Source organism: Callionymus lyra, chromosome 13 (assembly GCF_982586985.1).
Source record: "Callionymus lyra chromosome 13, fCalLyr1.hap1.1, whole genome shotgun sequence".
Lineage (NCBI taxonomy): Eukaryota > Metazoa > Chordata > Actinopteri > Syngnathiformes > Callionymidae > Callionymus > Callionymus lyra.
In genome coordinates this window covers 11,150,796-11,169,170 of record NC_141830.1, presented here as the reverse complement: position 1 = coordinate 11,169,170, position 18,375 = coordinate 11,150,796, and the positions used below count along the sequence as shown (strand labels likewise).

The 18,375-nt window shown below is 37.6% G+C and overlaps 1 protein-coding gene across 1 annotated transcript; it reads left to right on the top strand.

Annotated features, from left to right (window-relative positions):
• Positions 1–675: 675 nt before the first annotated feature.
• LOC148067343 (serotriflin-like) lies at positions 676–4,652 on the top strand. The gene is made up of 7 exons (XM_087806029.1): positions 676–791; positions 953–1,053; positions 1,204–1,294; positions 2,579–2,721; positions 2,789–2,883; positions 3,853–3,935; positions 4,468–4,652. Exons 1-7 carry the CDS (start codon positions 698–700, stop codon positions 4,593–4,595), a joined length of 735 nt encoding a protein of 244 aa, XP_087662155.1. The 5' UTR covers positions 676–697; the 3' UTR covers positions 4,596–4,652.
• The last annotated feature ends 13,723 nt before the right edge of the window (positions 4,653–18,375 follow it).

Genomic DNA, 18,375 nt, shown 5'->3' with positions numbered 1-18,375 from the left:
ATTATTCAATTCAATTCAATTTTATTTAAAGTGTCATTTATTCATCAAACCGATAAATAAAAACGTCATTATCTAATATAATAATTCATATATGTTTTATATACATTTTTCTGGCATGTAAATATTATTTAACATGGATTATATTCTGATTGGATCAAATTAATCGATGAATAAATTATATGTGGCCATAATAAAACAAGACAATGCAACATAACAAATGTAAATTTAAATAATACTTCTTTTGTGATTGTGTTTTTAAAGCCATGACAGATTTCTAGAAACTCGTGAAATAATCACTTATCTGTCCTGAAGTAACAAGAACACTAAAGCTTATTTCTGACCTGTAGGTCATTTTATTAAGGGAACCAAACATGTTGCATTAAAAATGGTGGGAACACTTGAAACATTGTGAATCCAACAAACAATAAATCAATTTCCATAATAATAAATATAGTTTCCTTATGGTTTAAGGGCCTTGACACATTTCTAGAAACTCACAGCTGGTCTGATCAGAATCTGAACGATTCAGCACAAATAAATAAGTCACAATCAGTATCCACACATCTCTTCAAGGTCAGTTCCCATGTCCAGTGTTGATAAAATGCTATATAAACATTTGACTGTTAAAAAAAAAGAAGATGCCCTTGAGTTTGGGCTCAGTATATAAGGGGAACCACAGGTCCAGGTGGATTCAACCATGGCTGTGTTCACCTACCTGTGTGTTTTAGGGCTGTTGGCTTCACTTCAGGTGCCGACTAGTCTGGCAGAAGATGTGGAGCTCATGGAAGTAAGTGAAAGAAAGATTCTCACATTTCAGTTTTTTTAATTGAAAATAATTCTGATTTCAATCTCCCTGTGACTCTTACTACTGGAGGAAGGTGAGACATTTCAAACTCCCTTCAATGAGATGTGATCTGATTTTCACCTTTTCTGTCTTGCTGTGTCCACGCAGGGGAGATGTTCGCATCTTCTGCAGAGCAGAGTGAGATCGTGAACAAGCACAACACCTTGAGGAGAAACGTGAAACCTACTGCCAGCAACATGCTGAAAATGGTAACAAAATATTGATTAAGAAACCGTTTATTTATACAACAATTTCGAAACCTTTTTTATTTTTCATTTTGTTAACATTTTGTAACATCAACTCAACTGAGCTGATTCTTCTGAGTGTGACCTCACAGTATCGTCTCTCTGTGCCCACAGAGCTGGAACAGAGAAGCAGCAGCAAACGCTCAGAGATGGGCCGACACTTGCTCCATGAAACACAGTCCCAGCAGCGACAGAGAGATCAGCAGTAAGTCTCACCTCTATCTTTTATCCCCTTATACTAGTGAGTCCATCAACAAACAGGTGCTCCTGATATGGTGACATTTCAATGTTAATCTCTTATAAGGTATTTTAGCATAATTACTTAAAGTTTGATGGATATGTTTTACTCCTGCAAATTCGTTTTTTAGTCAAGTCAATCAAATACAGGACATTCACTTATTTTAGTATTTAAATTGTTTTGATTATTATTAAATTAATAATGTATGTATTGGTTTACTATTTGGCCCTTTTTTACCGTTTCTTTTTAACCATTTAGATCAGATTAGATTAGACTTTACTGATCTCACAGCAGGGAAATTCACTTGTGCAGTAGAAAAAACCATTTAACAGGGACACAAACGGAGACAGAACACTAAAGAAAAACAGACATGAGTGAAGAGTGAAAGTAAGAATACCATCAACTACGTACATCATTGAAACACTGACCAACAATACGATAATTAAAGTGGTATGAAGCTTACAGTGGAAAAGTGCATTATGCTACAGAATTAATGCACAGGAATGGATTATTTCCCAGAATAGCTGAACCGGAAGTGGAGGAATAAATTACTGGAGTTTAAGACTAAGGTTAGTTTAAAGTCTGACTGTGGTTGGAATTAATGACCTGCCGAAGCATTTCCTTTTTGCACCTGGGGTGCAGGAGTGTGAATGAAAGAGCTGCTCAAGGATTCCACAGTAGTGTGGAGAGGGTGAGAGGAGATCATCATAGATGTTAGTTTGGGTAACATCCTCCTCTCATCCACCACCTCAATGGAGGCCAGAGAACAGTCCAGGACTGAGCCAGCTCTCCTGACCAGTTTATTTAGTCCGAGCTGCCACAGCCCCAACAGACAACAAGACAAAAGATTTGATTCCAGATTTATTCCAGACATCCAGATGAAATTAATATTTAATTTGAAAGTGGATTTATCGCAAAGTATATTTAATTTCTAAACCTTTCAACTAATCTAATTGAGGGTTGTTGTTTTCCCCGAACAAAAATGTTCCTGGTATGTTGTTTCATCAAATTTTGACAAAATAAAATTAAAGAAATTTGCGATCATCTTTTGCTGGTGTGTTCTTTTTCTATTTAATTGATCACATGTACTTTTATTTAAAATTCGTAATTTCTCCGTATTCTTTATTTTTGACATCTAGAAGTTTGAAAAGAAGCTTATTTTTTTTTAAATCAAAAATGAAGAAAGAGAAATTAGGATAATCGGTTAATATCTTACATAATATTTAAAAAAAATCTTCTGTGTGACTTCAGCCAGTGGCTGTGGAGAAAACCTCTACATGTCCAGCTACAAGAACTCCTGGAGCAACGCCATCCAGTCTTGGTACGATGAGGTGAACGACTGGCGCTACGGTGTGGGCTCCGTCAACGGAGGTGTGGTCGGACACTTCACGCAGGTATGAGGCTTCATCACCGTAACCTCAAATGTAAGCGATGCTCATCAGCCGTTTTGCTTTGGCTCAGATCGTCTGGTACAGATCCAACCAGATCGGCTGCGCCATGTCCTACTGCCCCAACTCCAGATACAAGTACTTCTACGTCTGCCACTACTGCCCTCCGTGAGTACACGTTAATGTTGACTTTTAGTTTTTTGGATGTATTTTTTACTGTCATAAGAATATCAAGGAAGCACAGTTGAATTATTATTATTTCTAAACATAAATTATTAATAATCTATGGACATCTAGTTAAATTGAATTTAATCACTCATCAATAATGTTTCTGTTTCTTCAAATATTAGTGTAGAGTATCTTAAAAACGTTTACTGTAGTGTTGTAAACAATATATAATCCTGCAGATGTAGTCAAGGTACTTACTTTAAATTTAAGCTAATTTAACGTCAAATTGACGCCAACATAGTTATTATAGGAAGAGGCAATGATATTATAATAATATAAATTAGCAATAAGAGAATTGTGTGACGGCTGATAGCTTCCTGTTAGCAACAGTATTATAAAATACGACAGATTTCTTTTTCCATAAACAAAGCTCACACCACTTTCGTTTGAACCCTTTTCACAACAGAAATTCTAATCATTCATCATTAAAATGTTTCAACTGTTTTAATATACCATAAAGAAAATGGGTAATGTTTGTGCACAGGTGTTAGAATTCGACTAAGATTAAACGTAATTTTGTATTTGAACAATTATAGGTTTCAGAATCAGTAATCTTTATTAAAATATGATTTTTAGTGGCATTACTGAATAGAATAAATAATACAACACACGATTGTTTGGCAACAAAGCTTTTAGCAGCTAGGCTAGCACAAAAATGATATCAAAATTACACGTTTTTCTCATAGAAAATATCATTTAAATACACTCTTAACATTCGTGTTGAAGGAAGTTGAAGTACAGGACAGTTAAACCCCAAAGTGACCTTTAAACTTAATAGAATACATTTACGATTACGCCATAAAAGACGTATTGTTCTGAGAGATGCTTCAAATATTCCAGTGTAAGTGACATGTTTGGTCTGATACGAGCGAGTCTCTTAATATTTCATGTTCTTGTCCTACATTTCAGAGGGAACTTCCAGTACACGCATCCCTACAAGAGTGGAAGCTCTTGTGCCGACTGCCCTGGCTCCTGCGACAACAAACTGTGCAGTAAGTCCAACTATTATCATCAGTAATAAAACACAACAAGATACTTTTTCTGTAGAATAATACAGATCAACGATTTAAGCAGAAAATACAGTGTATAAAAACAGAAGAAATCACTGTATAGGACTTGAATTTTTTTATTTTATTTAACTGATACATAATAAATTAATTAGTTTTTTTTTCGCTCTTAATATAATTTTTTCTTGTTTTAAATATGGTAAGTGAAATGCCAAGCGCCATCCAGTGTTGAGATCGTGTACTGCACAGTACACACATTTCAGTTGACTTTTAATTGTTTTTTAATATCATAAATAAAACCATTTTGTTTCATAGTTGATGTTGTCCTTCATATAAAAACATGAAAACAATTGAATCAATGTTTCAAAACATCCTCTCAGGTATTTTTCAGTTTTCTGTTATTTTCCCAAAATGTTTTATCTTTTTCATCAAAAGAAATCATGTCATAATTGAATGACATTATTTTCCTACAAGAGTATTTGTTCTGCTCTCACTTCTGTTCCTCCTGCCGCACCAGCCAACCCATGTCCCTACGCAGACCAGTACAGCAACTGTCCCGAGCTGAAGCAGCAGTGGGGCTGCAGCCACCAGAACGTGGCCTCCTGGTGTCCAGCCTCCTGCAAGTGCACCAATCAGATCGTCTAACTTGACCACATGTGACAGCACTCACAATGGAGCTCAATAAAAAAATAAAAATGCTGATGAATTTTCTCACGTTACCCTCAACTTATAATACTAGCTTCACAACAGCAACTCTTTTAGTTTAAGTAGGTTTAAGTTCAACTAATGTGTTGATTTAAGTGTGTCTTAAATAGATGTTTGACTCTATTGTATCATCAGTGTCTGTTTGTAAAAAACTATCTTTTCATTGAAATATTTACATTAGAAAACAATCTTAAGCCCCGCCCACTGAAAAGATTTGAGGTTTGCCGCGGCGTGTCGTCGGTCCCGGAAGTCCACCTCCAAGGGCCTCGTTGTATAAACAAAGCAGGGTGGGATTACAGCTGGCTGGAGGAATGAAGCCATTATTACGTCATTATGTGCTCCGCTCTCGTAACCTCTCGTTTGCCCAGATTTCAGACGGGGGAGAACTTTATAAAGTAATAACTTAAAAACATTGTCATGATGAGGGACTTAACTGATTTAACCTGAGGCAACGTGAGGACTTGTTAATCGGTCCTGTGCTTGCAACGGCTTACTCTGGGTACTTGGTTTCCACCCAAAGTCCATATCATACAGAGTTTATAAGTGAATTATTGTTAAAAAATAAATAAATTATATAACTTTCTAACATTTTATAAGTATCATGTTGGTTGTGGAAATAATGAGTAATTGTATGGAAGTATATCAGAGCCATCAGAATATCGAATGGTTTATTTTAAATATAAAACATTTAAACTTTGAAATATTTTTTTTAACAATGTTTTTTAATGTTTGAATTTGTTTTTAAATATATAAAAGGTTGATTTTTCATTATTATTAAATGATAACAATCGAATATTTTTTTTACAATAAATTGAATTGGTTTTTCCAACATCGAGTTTGTTATTCTAATGCCAATTATTAAAAAAAAAAAGTTAAGTCAATATAAGGATTTTGACAGTGACACCATGATTGCCTGGAAGTTTCATCCAATAGCTCGGAAAAAAACATTCAACCTTTCAATATAGAAATTATTGATTTAAATTATTAACAATATACATTTGGGAAAAAACATTTTAAAATTTCAATTGGCTCTGAAACAGCAGCACTTAGATACAAGGGGGTTTCAATGTCTACAATTGCCAGGACGTGACTGGAAGCGGAAAAAAGTCATTTCCTCTTTGATAGTGGGAGAAACTTGACCTTTGAATAAGTCACTCAAGAGTCCCATTTGTTTATTCGAAACGCTGTATTCACACAAGTGTTTTTTTTTTATTAAAGACATATTGAACGTTTTTATTCCTTGTTTAATCTCAGGGTCAAGGTGACCCGAAGGCCCGTCAGACACATTTGTTTGATTTCACTGTGAGATGAGTATTATAACTGTTTTACTCAATAACAACCTCTTGTACATGCACTTTTCCGAGGTCTATTTTTGAATGTGCAACTGTCGTGTGTGTTTGTCTGTTACGCAGCTCAATAACCGGCGACTCAGCAGAGGCGTTATCTGAGTGTGTTTGAGGAACGATAGACGAGGACAGCGGCCACAGTGGGAACCTCGGCAGATGCAGCGGTGAGTATCTTGGCAGGTGTCTCGCTCTCCTTCGACAGGGTCATGAGTGTGGAAGATCTGCTCCTGAAGCTTTACAGATGCCAGCCTGTGTGGGTGACGTCCTCCACTTGTGGCTGCCGAGGTCAAAAAGGTTAACTCGTTGACCTCAAGTAAAGCCTGTGGAAATATCTTATGTCACCCAAAACCTGTTTTCAAACATGTCAGAGGCCAAAGAATTCTCATTAAACGTCCAACATCAGATTAGAAATGAGGAATGAATTTAATGAAAGTCAAGGGTTGCGTCCTCTCGTGATGGACTGTCACACCCCTGCTTCACTGGATGTTTTCATTTTGGCTCATAAAAATCATTTTCTTGCACTTCCAACTTCTATTTCCTATTAGTGCAGCGTTCCTATTGTGTCCAGATTAGCTCCTTTTCCTTGTGATAACAGACAGTTTCGCTGAAAAGAAAACACGGCGAGTCACGGCAGCCGAGTGTCACCGCGGAGGTGAAGGGAACTCGGCTCGGAGACAGTCGAGCTGCAGTGAGGGTTCAGGGGCGTCGGGGGGGGGGATGAGGAGATGACTTTTTAACCAGGGCTTGGTGGAGCGAGATAAGGTCGGCCGTGCCATCCTGTGGTTCTTATCAGCTCCTGCAGTGAGACGCGACTGTTAGACTCAAATGTGTTTATTATTTTGGGGCCAGTTTGTCTCACCGACCCCTGGAATATATATTTATATAGTATATACTGTATATCTATATATTTTTTCTTTTTATCGGAAAAAATATGATTGTCTCCGACAAAAGTGTTATTATCTGCTTATATTTTGCTGTTTCTCTTAGAAAAGTAACTTCCAATCGTTAAATAAAATAGGGTAAAATTGGAAAAAGCTTTTTACACCAAGTATTGATCAACAATATGCACTGAATTATTCCACAGAAGCTCCTTAGGAATTTGTATTTTGGTCACACATGAGATATAATAGAAATAAACATAGAAATATGTACAAAGATAGAGCAAGAGAAGTCGTGCGTCAGATGAAGATGACACGTCGTGAATTGATCTTCTTATTATGGAAATGGGAGTGGAGGGGACAAACGATAACACATTATGGATTATAATGGAAAAGGCTTATCAGAGGTGTGCACTTTCTGAGTGCTTTAACAATTTGTATTCATTTTGAATACTGTGGATGGAATTGACTCGCAGCAGAAAGAAAGAAATACAGGAAGTGAGGAGGCGATCAGTGTCATCATGTTGTCCAGACTGATGACATTTAGTCTGACTTCTTATCACCTCACATCGGACTCAGCAGAAACAGGATGCAACATAGAACCTAGAAAAGTAAATAAAGCAGCGGCTACTCAGCCTTAAGTGGCTCCAATGAACTCCAGATTAAACATATATACATATTGTTTTTGTCTTCTTCATGTTAACATAAGAATATTAGATGTAGATACAAACAAATTGCACGTGAAGTTTATTTTTTAAGTTCAACTAATGTGTCGATTTAGGTTTCTTAAATAGATGTTGGACTCTATTGTATCATCTGTGTCTGTTTGTACAAAACTCTCTTTTCATTGAAATATTTACATTAGAAAATGATCTAAAGCCCCGCCCAATGAAAACACTTTCTGGAGATAAATTTATTTTTTACCACGCCCACTCTGTTGTGATTGGTCAAGCATCAAGGTTTATCGTGCAGCGTCATCCCGGAAGTCTCCAACTCCAACGGACTCGTTGTATAAACCAAGCGGCTGGCTGGAGGAGGAGTGAAACCATTATAACATCATAATGGCTCTCATTACCTCTCGTTTGCCAAGATTTCAAAGCGACTTTAAAGTAATAACTTCAAAACGTGGTCTACAATGTGAAACATCCTATTAATTTATTTTTATTATTATATATTATCTACTTTTGTATGAGATTCTATTCCAAAAAATATATAAATAAGTCAAAAAGTACAGTTGTCGAGATGTTCCTGCACACAGGACTTTGCTCAGGTTGGGTCCTGAGGAAGTCTTTCCTCCCTGATCAACGCATTCAAACGTCTGAGCCGCTTCCTTCCCTTCATTGAATACTTTGACAAGCAGCACAACACATGGAGCATAGACCTCCTGAGCTTTCATCGACACCCAGTCCAGAATAGAACAGTCACATGACGACCCATTGACAGGTCACTCTCGTCAATAAAGGCCTTGAGAAAAAAAAAAAGAGAGTCTAGTCTCCAGAGCTGTTCCCTTTTGATAGTCCCATGGTAGCGTCGTGCTTCCATATATTGTCCCACATCTGCACCCTGAGGAGTCTTTGTGGCCCCTCAACTTAACAGGGTTTTACAAGAAAAGCTCAAAGGTTCAAGCTCGACCTCGACAGGCCTGGAGGGCGTCAGTCATCAGCAGCTGGCTGTTGTTCCTTCCCTGATAGCTGGCGAGCGTGCAGAAAATGTACATTGAGCAAACATTTGGAGAGGGGTCCCGAACCTGCGGCACAGGAAATGGTTAAAGTGGTTGTGGGAGTATTCCAAACACGACCTACGCTGCAAAACATTCATCTGCAACCAAGCAATCAAGATCGGAATCGAGAGGGTAAAAAACAAATTTGGATTGTGACGCCGCATCTGTTGATGTGCAAATGGAGGCGATAAAGTCAACATTAGGACTTTTAGGGAGCATTGATGCCGGCTTCCTGATGGCAGTTAAACATAACTAATGGCCTGAGATCAAAGTGCTATGTAGTCAAAACGCTTTCTGGAATACTGGTGCATTTTTACATAAACCTTTTATGTCATGAAAAATACAGTCTTTTTAGTCTCAATGTGATTTACATCCAGGTTAATTGCAAAACAAAACTGTGTGATATTTGCAGGTTAATTGAAAACAAAAGCTATTTATAGTACATAAAATAATAATTATAATAACTTTATTTTGTTGCAACCATTATTGAACTATAAACCATGAAATAACTACGGCAACACAAAATATAATTTGGAAGTCGAAAATGTAAACAAAAACATCGATACACTGCTGTTGAATATTGATACAGTATTACTAATTACTAATATTGCAATATATCGCCATAAAGATATTTTATAACACCTCTAGTTCGTGACGTAAAACATAAGATTGACTATATCTTGTTAAGAGCTGACTCATCAGCCAATTATATTGAAGCTCAGAAGGTTGAAGGAGTGATTCAGAAATCTTACACTATTTATAACTGATTGAAGTGCATTTTCTCGAGGCTTTCTTTTTCAAGTAGATGAATCACGCTTCCACTCTATAGGAGATCATGTCACCTTCAATATTCTACAACCTTTCAGATGAATCTCTGTGGAAAATGCATCAAAACTGCACTGAATTTTCATGTCAGTGATGGACATGACATGGAACCATTCATGACGTGTTATTTGCTCCAGAGAAGTTATTTAATCTTAACTTACTTTACTGGATTTTGTTTTTCACGGGTGAACTTGCGAAGTCTTTAAATCTTCTTATGGTAGCGTCTTCTGTAATCTGAGGCAGACGTTTGCGAGGGTCTGGCATCTACCAAGCTGAGAGGGGAAACATTCCTCCTTCTCATCCCGGGTAAATCTGTTCGCCATTAGCCGGTGTCAGACGCTTGCACGGACACAAGCCATAAGCCTCACTCAAGAATGGTCTGGTCATGCGCAGGTCACTTCGTTATATCACTGGAATTCTTTCTAAAGCGGGTCTGTTCCGTGATGAGGCGGTTCAAGAGGTCGAGTTTTCCTAGAAAGACATTTGAGTTTACAGACGGATTCTTAAAGCTGCAGAGTCGTATAAAAGGGATGGTTCAACCAAAAATTAAACTTCACTCATGTTCACGACTAAGTGTTGGGATATTTTCATAGTTATTTGTTCCTTTATAGAAAAAATGTTCATAGTAATAAAGCAAAGCTCAGTCCAAAAAGACAAAAACCTAAAAATCTCCAAATACCTCCATACTGCTACTAGAAATGTTCGGAAAAAATTTAAAAGTATATATTTTATAGACTTGTTTGTGGCAGAAGTTTAAAGAATTACAAGTAGTATAGAGCGGAAGTTCTCCTTTAAATATAGCGAGCACTTCCAGAGCGGGTACTGTCTTCTGTCATTCGCTTTATCCAATAAACATACATTTTTGTCTGAAACTCTAAAAAGAAACAGATGAATCCCAACCCCCTAGTCGACATGAGGGTGAGTAGAAGATTACGAAATGAATGATTTTTGGGGGACCTATCCCTTTAAATGCCTTTAGATGCCTTGAAAAGATTTTGATGTATTCGGCAGCATCAACTTGTCCACGTCTCAGACAGATACTGGAGCTTCTTTCATAACCTTTATTGCATCCATTACCAGAGTTCACCATGGACACAAAATGTAATTCCACTGCAAGAAGATGGACACTCTCGTTTGTATGTAGTATGTATCAAGTAGGGCGACCATACATCTGGATTTTGGCCTGAATTCTAATGCCTTGCACTTGAACACAACGCTGCTTGTCGTCCAACAGTGTCAGACTTTCGTTTACAAAAAAGACCTTTAAACAAATTAGCAGTGTCACTAAGGACTGTGATTTCTCACTGGTTGAAAATGTGAGTTTAACTTGTTATTTTGTTTACATTGTTGTTTTGTCACACAGATCAAGATACATTATAGAAAATTGTCTTATGATGAATAGAGTATTTTGAGATCATGATACCTGTATCATGTACTAGAGTGTATGTTGAGATTATTTGCCCGTAATTAAATACCATAAAATGTCCTCCTTTTTGGTGTCGTGGAAATGGCCACTATAGCATCAAGCCATCTTTTCTCAGAGTGACCCGGTCATGGGATTTGGTCCGTTTCAGTTGGCTTGAAAAAGTGTGTACGTTGCACTTCACGCGATCTTAGAATATGTTGAGAACATGTTAAGAAGCCAATCTCATTTTTTAAAATGTCTTTGGTCCTTGAAGCTCTCAAGCATTTATCTTGGAGTCTCTCTAGCACGACTTGGACTATTGACCCTCACACTCTCGACCCCCCCCCCCCCCTTTGTTCTAATTATCAGTGGTTTGTTCAGTCGTGAAATGCCTCTAAAGATCTAAATTGACGATGACCTTCAACAATATTTGTGGTGTTTCCCCACTGATTCAGCTGCGAGACTCCATCTGCCGTGAGAGCGAGTGAACATATGGGCTCCCATATAGGATCTGTAAATAAACTCTACATCTGGGAAGCTCCTCTGCAATTAACATGCTCGCATAATAGTTACCGCGTGGGTTGTATTTGTGTGGAAGGAGTGTACGAACAAGATGGTATACAGTAGTGCTGTTTGAAGATATTGAGATGGCGATATATTTTCTTTTTCACAATACTAAATCACAATTCAGAAATACTATTTCATTTTTTACCATCATTCTTTTATGGTTTACATTCCAGTGTGTTTGAAAATTAACTATTTCCAATTGATTTCCAAATTTCCAAATAGCATTCTTATACTCACAGTGTATGTTCATTTTTGTGTTGCAATTAAACTTCCGGACGCTAGATGGCATCAGTCGTTACGTCATCCCGCGGATGACTGAGGACGAGAGGATACAGTCGACCACTGCAGCTTTTAAAGATGATGTTTGGACATATGGTTTCAAAACTAATGAAAGCAGTTGTCAAGAGTCATGTGGTCTGCAGGGCCGGGTCTAGGCAGGGGCAAGAGGGGGCCTGGCCCCCTCAAATAAATGTTGTGCCCCCTCAAACTTACATGTAAGTAAGTAAGTAACAGCACAATGCCCCCTCAAGATTTGTGGCTGCCCCCTCATACATGCCTGTCTAGACCCGGCCCTGGTGGTCTGTCAATTCTGCAACACTAGATTCAAGTACTCGACAATACTACAAACATATGCTAGTTACTACACTATCACAATATATATATACATACATATATACTGTATATATATATATATATATATGTATCTATCTATATGTATCTTCAACCATTTATCTTGTGCACGTGCATGTTTCCAGGGCACACTATCAAAAGGCTGAAATCATAAATGCATTAGTACACATCGTCCTCATATGTATTCTGTATTCTGAACTACCCTCACACACTTCTTCATAACACTGGAAAATATTTCACTGTAGACTTTACAAAGACAATCTTTACTTCCTGTCTGGGATTTAACTGCTGCAACATATAGATTCTAAACACAACTAGAAACCCATGTTAACACATTGACCACGCCCACTAGGAGCCCACTCTATCATCAGTGTTCCTATAGGAAGTGCTCAGTTGTGTTGTAATTATTTGAGTTTCTTGCGCGAGATAGCGCGGCAGGTTGATTGCCACATGGAGCCACACGAGGAAAGGGTGGAGTGAAACACTATTGTCAATTAGGAGATTTGTTTTCTGAGATAATTGACGGGCGAGTAGGCACATGACGTTATTTGACCCCCAGGTTTTTTGTCAGTTTGAAGTGTGTGATTGTGAGTTTTAGCTGATGTTGTGTTATCCCTTTCGGGGCTCAATTTTCTTTCCTGTTTTGATGTGGAATACTGAATAGATTTAAAAAACTAAAATGTACCTTATCTCATGCTTCATTTTTGTAGTGGCCTGGGACCAGAGTCGGCTCGTCTTATCTCGGTAATTGAGGAAACTAGAAAGTAAAGCACAGACTTATCTCTGAGTGTGAGCAAATACAAGAAGTCCCACGACACTACAAAGAAACCGAACGCACTCCCTGCCATCACCACTATCCCCTCCCACAGCTGCCCGGTCATACGCCCCCCACTCGCTCCCACCCGCCACCCATCAAGTGGACGACAGCCAAACAGCTGTAAACAGTGAGAGGGGAATTTGTTTGTAGACATAATGAGCCTGAACGAACTTTTGTCAACCATGATTTATGTGACATTCCTTTAGTTCACGTCTGAGGCTTAAGAGTTGAAGCTGTGCAAAAGAAGACATTTGGCAACTATATTTTCAAATTCTGTTGTTCTGTCATTTCAGTCTTTCATCTACAGTACTTATGTTGATGCATCATGGATCCCTTAACTATCCCGAAACCCAAAAAGAAAGATGTAAATATTCTGGAGTGACAGTAAAATTTGTTTTGCTATATATACATTAATATTAAGCTACATAAAATGTTTTTAATTAACTAATTAATAAAAATAAAAAAAATACTAACCATAATTCTTTTTTTAACTTAAGCAACTTTTAAAGAAAGTTTTTGATTGAAGCACATTTTTTAAATTTAATTTAATTTTTGATTAAAGGTACTTTTTTATTCAAAAAACCTTCGTTTGATTCCATATTGTAGACACACAAATGTGTTGTTTTCTTTCATATTTAATGGTTGATGGATAAGATAGCAGTGGTGAGGATTCCCAAGATTCTTTGCTGCTAAATACCTGCACACGGATTTTTGAATTCTTTATTTCATTTATTTTATGTGAAATCCAGATCTTTACTTTTGTTTTCACTTTAACATTATAAACTGAATAATTGAATTGAAAGAAATTTGACAATATAGATGATGAATAAATGAAATACCCATTTAATTTGACTTGAATCACAACTCAGAGTTAGTATCCTCCCTGTATTTCTAGAATAATACCACCTTCTAAGTGAGTCCCTTGGATCTCAAACGAAGTCACAATTTTTTTGCTCCCGTTTCAGTGACGGTTGGCGATATTCAAGTCTTTAAACTTTGGTTTCCTGTTCATAACCTTAGCCTTATGCACGTTGTGGTTTTCGGGTCACGGTAATGTAAGTAAGTAAGTAAGTAATTTTTGTTTGTATAGCGCTTTTCCAGATGATTCCCATTGTCTGCACCTCTGACTGATGCACATCCTATAGCCATACAATGTGTGAGTCCTCCACACACACACACCAACACACACCTGTAGATGCTCTTTTAAAAAAACAGTGCTGACGTAAAGCAGATGCTAAAGACATGGAGTTGCTCATACGAGGGGCTCTATTGCCCCGAACACAAACATTATGAAAGGGCAGCGCCACACAAACATGATAAGACCTCGTGATTGTTCTTGATTAGAGCTTCCAACACGATGATTAGACGCCTGCACAGGCTTTCCTCTGAGCGTGCTTATCAGCCGCCACAACTGTTCCCCTCAGCTGCCGCCACAGGAAACAAGGGGTGGGGTACGAGTGCAGGGGGTGTGGTGGTGGTGCAGCGCAGGGATGGACAGCAGGGGTGTGTGTGTGTGTGTGTGTTTGTGTGTTCATCATCATCATCTGCATTCCACATCTCTGTATCCACGGACGCGGAGACTGTTGTCGTCAAATAAGTCCGGTGTAGTAAATCTGTCGACCCTTGACCTTCGTGCAATGTGACCTTTAGATTTTTCCGGTCACCCCTTGTTCCTAAAATACGAGGTGGACCCTCTTCAAAGAGAGCATGTGTGCCGAGTTCATCATCGTCTTCATTGATCGAGGAGAAGCTGAGGAACAATCCGGAGGCACATATTGAAGTATATAAATTATTATAACAGCTACACATGAATCCAAAAACAAAAAAAGAGTCAAAATCTCTTAAACTGTCAAGGATAGCTATTCGTTTTTAAATCCAGGCTTTCTGTTGTGATTATTTAACCACTGCTGTTTATTTGTAACTCACTAGTAAAATAAATCTGTTCATTAAAATAAAAACTAAAGACAAAAAGTGGAAAATGTCTTCAACTGCCAGCAAATATATAGATAACATTAAGAAAACACAGTTCAATTCAATTTAATTTGATCTAAAGTTGTGGTTGGTTATAACGGTAAAATAAAGTATGTTGCTAGTTAAAGCTAACCTCATGTTTAAAAAAGGCTGGGTATCTTTAATGGAATATAAAACAAACCCCTAAAATATGATTAATAATCTAATCTATAAAATAATAGTTTTAATCCCAAACCAGAGTAACTACAGTTACTACTGTTAGCATTGATGCTAAAGTAACCAAACAATAGAGCTAAAAAAAAACGCACAAGCTAAGCAAAAATCTGCATCAATTTTACTTTTATTTTTAGTTCCATTTTCTTTTTATTGGTGTTGCAAGTCAAAACACTTATATTATAATAAAAAAAAAGTAAGGCAGCATATTAAAAATGCTAATGTATGGTAGGCATTTAAAAGTATGATAAAGTTATATGAAGCTGAACATAAAATGTTTTTGTTTAACTTCAATATTATCCTAAAACAATTCAAAATAATATACGAAAAAAAAAAATATCTGATGAAAAATACTGATAATTATTATTAGATTTATAGATATATTTCAAATGTGCGTCATATGTGGTTACATATTAGCAACAGTTACAGCTAAAAAGAAAATCTACATAGGAAGTTGAGCTTTAACAGTTATTCCTCGACCGTTCCATCCGTCTGTCAACATGCATTCTCATCGTCCCTAAATCAAACCGAATGGCTTCACTTGATCCCGTCCTGATCCCAGCTGCTCGGCCGTTCACTTTAAAGTAAGATTTAGGAATCTTCTGTGTGCCCTGAAAGATGTACAGTCATTTGTTACACAGATTTATTTTCGCTTCAATCCGGTCTTGTGGACTCACATCTGTTGCTCAGTGGAAGGTAAATCAAAGACCCTGAGACCAGTTGTTTCTCTTATGGAAAATATATGATCTTCTGTGAGAGACAGATTCTCTCTTTTCTTCTTCGTATTTACAGATTAGATTAGAAAGAATTTATTAATTCATCTGCTTTCAGCTTTTTCGGGAAACTGGGTTTCCAGTTCACAGCAGACGATAGTTTCATAAGAACAAAGTGCAAATAAAAGAACAAAGGGCAAGGGATAACAAAGTGAAAATATAAAGAACATGCATCAAAGGAAATAACATAAATAAAGGATAAAAAGATTAATATAGAATAGAAAACATCATCCTTTCGCTCTGCTCCTGCCCCCCAAATTCAGTTATACAGCATCCACATTTAAAGATCAATTTATTGAAGGATGGATGGATGGATGGATGGATGGATGGATGGATGGATGGATGGATGGATGGATGGATGGATGGATGGATGGATGGATGGATGGATGGATGGATGGATGGATGGATGGATGGATGGATGGATGGATGGATGGATGGATGGATGGACAAGTAGCTGGGTGGACAGAAAGATGGATGGATAGTATGGATGAAGGGATGCATAGGTAGTTGGATGGATGGATGGATGGATGGATGGATGGATGGATGGATGGATGGATGGATGGATGGATGGATGGATGGATGGATGGATGGATGGATGGATGGATGGATGGATGGATGGATGGATGGATGGATGGATGGATGGATGGACAAGTAGCTGGGTGGACAGAAAGATGGATGGATAGTATGGATGAAGGGATGGATAGGTAGTTGGATGGATGGATGGATGGATGGATGGATGGATGGATGGATGGATGGATGGATGGATGGATGGATGGATGGATGGATGGATGGATGGATGGATGGATGGATGGGTGGATGGATGGATGGATGGATGGATGGATGGGTGGATGGATGGATGGACGGACAGATAGTGAAATGAGGATCTAGTCTCCACACAGCAGTCGACAGAAGAATAAAATGCAAACAAGAACCAGATGCAGGTGATCTCCAGCAGACCAGGTGATATTTAATGAAGTTGTGTTTCTGGTGAAACTGCTTCACTCTTATTCTTGGATCTTCATGACTTACTATATGGTTCTTGTCAGCTCCACGAGGGGCTTGTTACCTGATGCTCTGATCCTCTAGGCCGACCGAATACTCTGTAGATTCTATCAGCAAACATCAAAGACATCGACCCCTGCATGCAGAGCTTCTCTCGATTCAAGCACCAGAGCTTCTTGAAGTGCTGGCGTGTGATTCCATGAGCACCAAAACAGAAATGAATGATGGTGGAGAGGCCGGTTCTGTCCGTCACGTCCTCTGGCCTGTTTCCAATCATGCAAACATGGAAGCCTCTCCGGCCGGAGGAATGTGGCGCTGATCCAGCGTGAAGCGTGCACGACTCCACAGGAAGACTGAAGGGCTTTATCTGGTTGGGAGAGAGGAGCAATAATGAGGTCACACTGCTGGAGATAAGACTTTTGTAAGGTTTGGGGTTCAATAACAACAAAAGCTTGGGGTTGCGTGAGAAAGACTCGCAGGAATGTCCAGATGGAATATTTGGTCGGTGTCGGGAATCTAGTCGCGACCACAAACATTTTATTCTTATCGGATTCATAGGTTCAGTGATTCACAACTTATTTCTTGAAAACTCGGGTGTGTCGCCGGGAGTCTTGGGAAAATGAACTTGCTTTTATTTTAAAGAAATAGATACAAGTTACAAGTATGGACAGATATATAGATGAATTAAAAGGGGGGGAAGCATTTGTATGTAACACATGTGGAAAAACGGAACAAAAAATATATATTTATCAAAAACAGAATTGCAAAAAGCAAACAGAGAATAAATCACTATTGTTTCACGACATTCAAAATCTAGAATTCCTATTAATATGGAAATAAGATGTTTTTAAAAAATATATATTTTTAATAAATGTTAAAATAACCTGAAAATGTTGTTTTTTTAATCTGTTTTATTCCGACATTCATTGCAGTTAGGATTTGGTTTTCCTTTTATGTACTGTTATTATACTTTCATTAAGAATTTATATCTAATGTCAAAGTGTGGAAATCATAATAGTTAAAAGCTAAAAAATGACAAAAATAGAAGCTAGTCAAACTCTAACATACTCAAATGCTAACACACACATAGTTAATCTCTGTTTCCATCCAACAATGTCCAAAAGTCTCAAAAAGAGGCATTTTTTAGCATTTGTCTTTTAACTTTTAAAGCCCTAATTGAGAGTTTTTGGAAAGGATTTGGTTTTCCTTTTTCCACTGCTTAAGTATCGGTTAATCGTCAAAATATAGTTTTGTGTGTAAATTGATATTTTTTTCCAAATTTAATTTTTAATAATAATGTTTTCAAAAAAAACTTAGATAGCACTGCTGCACTCAGGATTAAAAAAAGATAAACAATTTTCTTTTGGCTGTTGCAGTGCATTGTCGGATCTTTAGTTCGACCTACGAAACTTCAAGAGACTACATTTTATTAAACAAAAACTGGACGTTTCATTCGAAACCTCCCGATCCTCAAATCTGAGGGTTTGACTTCTGAGTCACAGACCGAAGCGACTGAAAACTTTTATGCAACAGAGAGACACAGAGAAAAGGATGGAACTCATTCTCCGTTGAT

Excerpts from the sequence above, each read along its gene's own strand:
- LOC148067343 (XM_087806029.1), top strand. The coding sequence starts at position 698 with ATGGCTGTGTTCACCTACCTGTGTGTTTTAGGGCTGTTGGCTTCACTT. Across the intron at positions 1,295-2,578 it reads CAGCGACAGAGAGATCAGCA|CCAGTGGCTGTGGAGAAAAC; the intron begins GTAAGTCTCACC and ends GTGTGACTTCAG. Across the intron at positions 2,884-3,852 it reads GTCTGCCACTACTGCCCTCC|AGGGAACTTCCAGTACACGC; the intron begins GTGAGTACACGT and ends CCTACATTTCAG.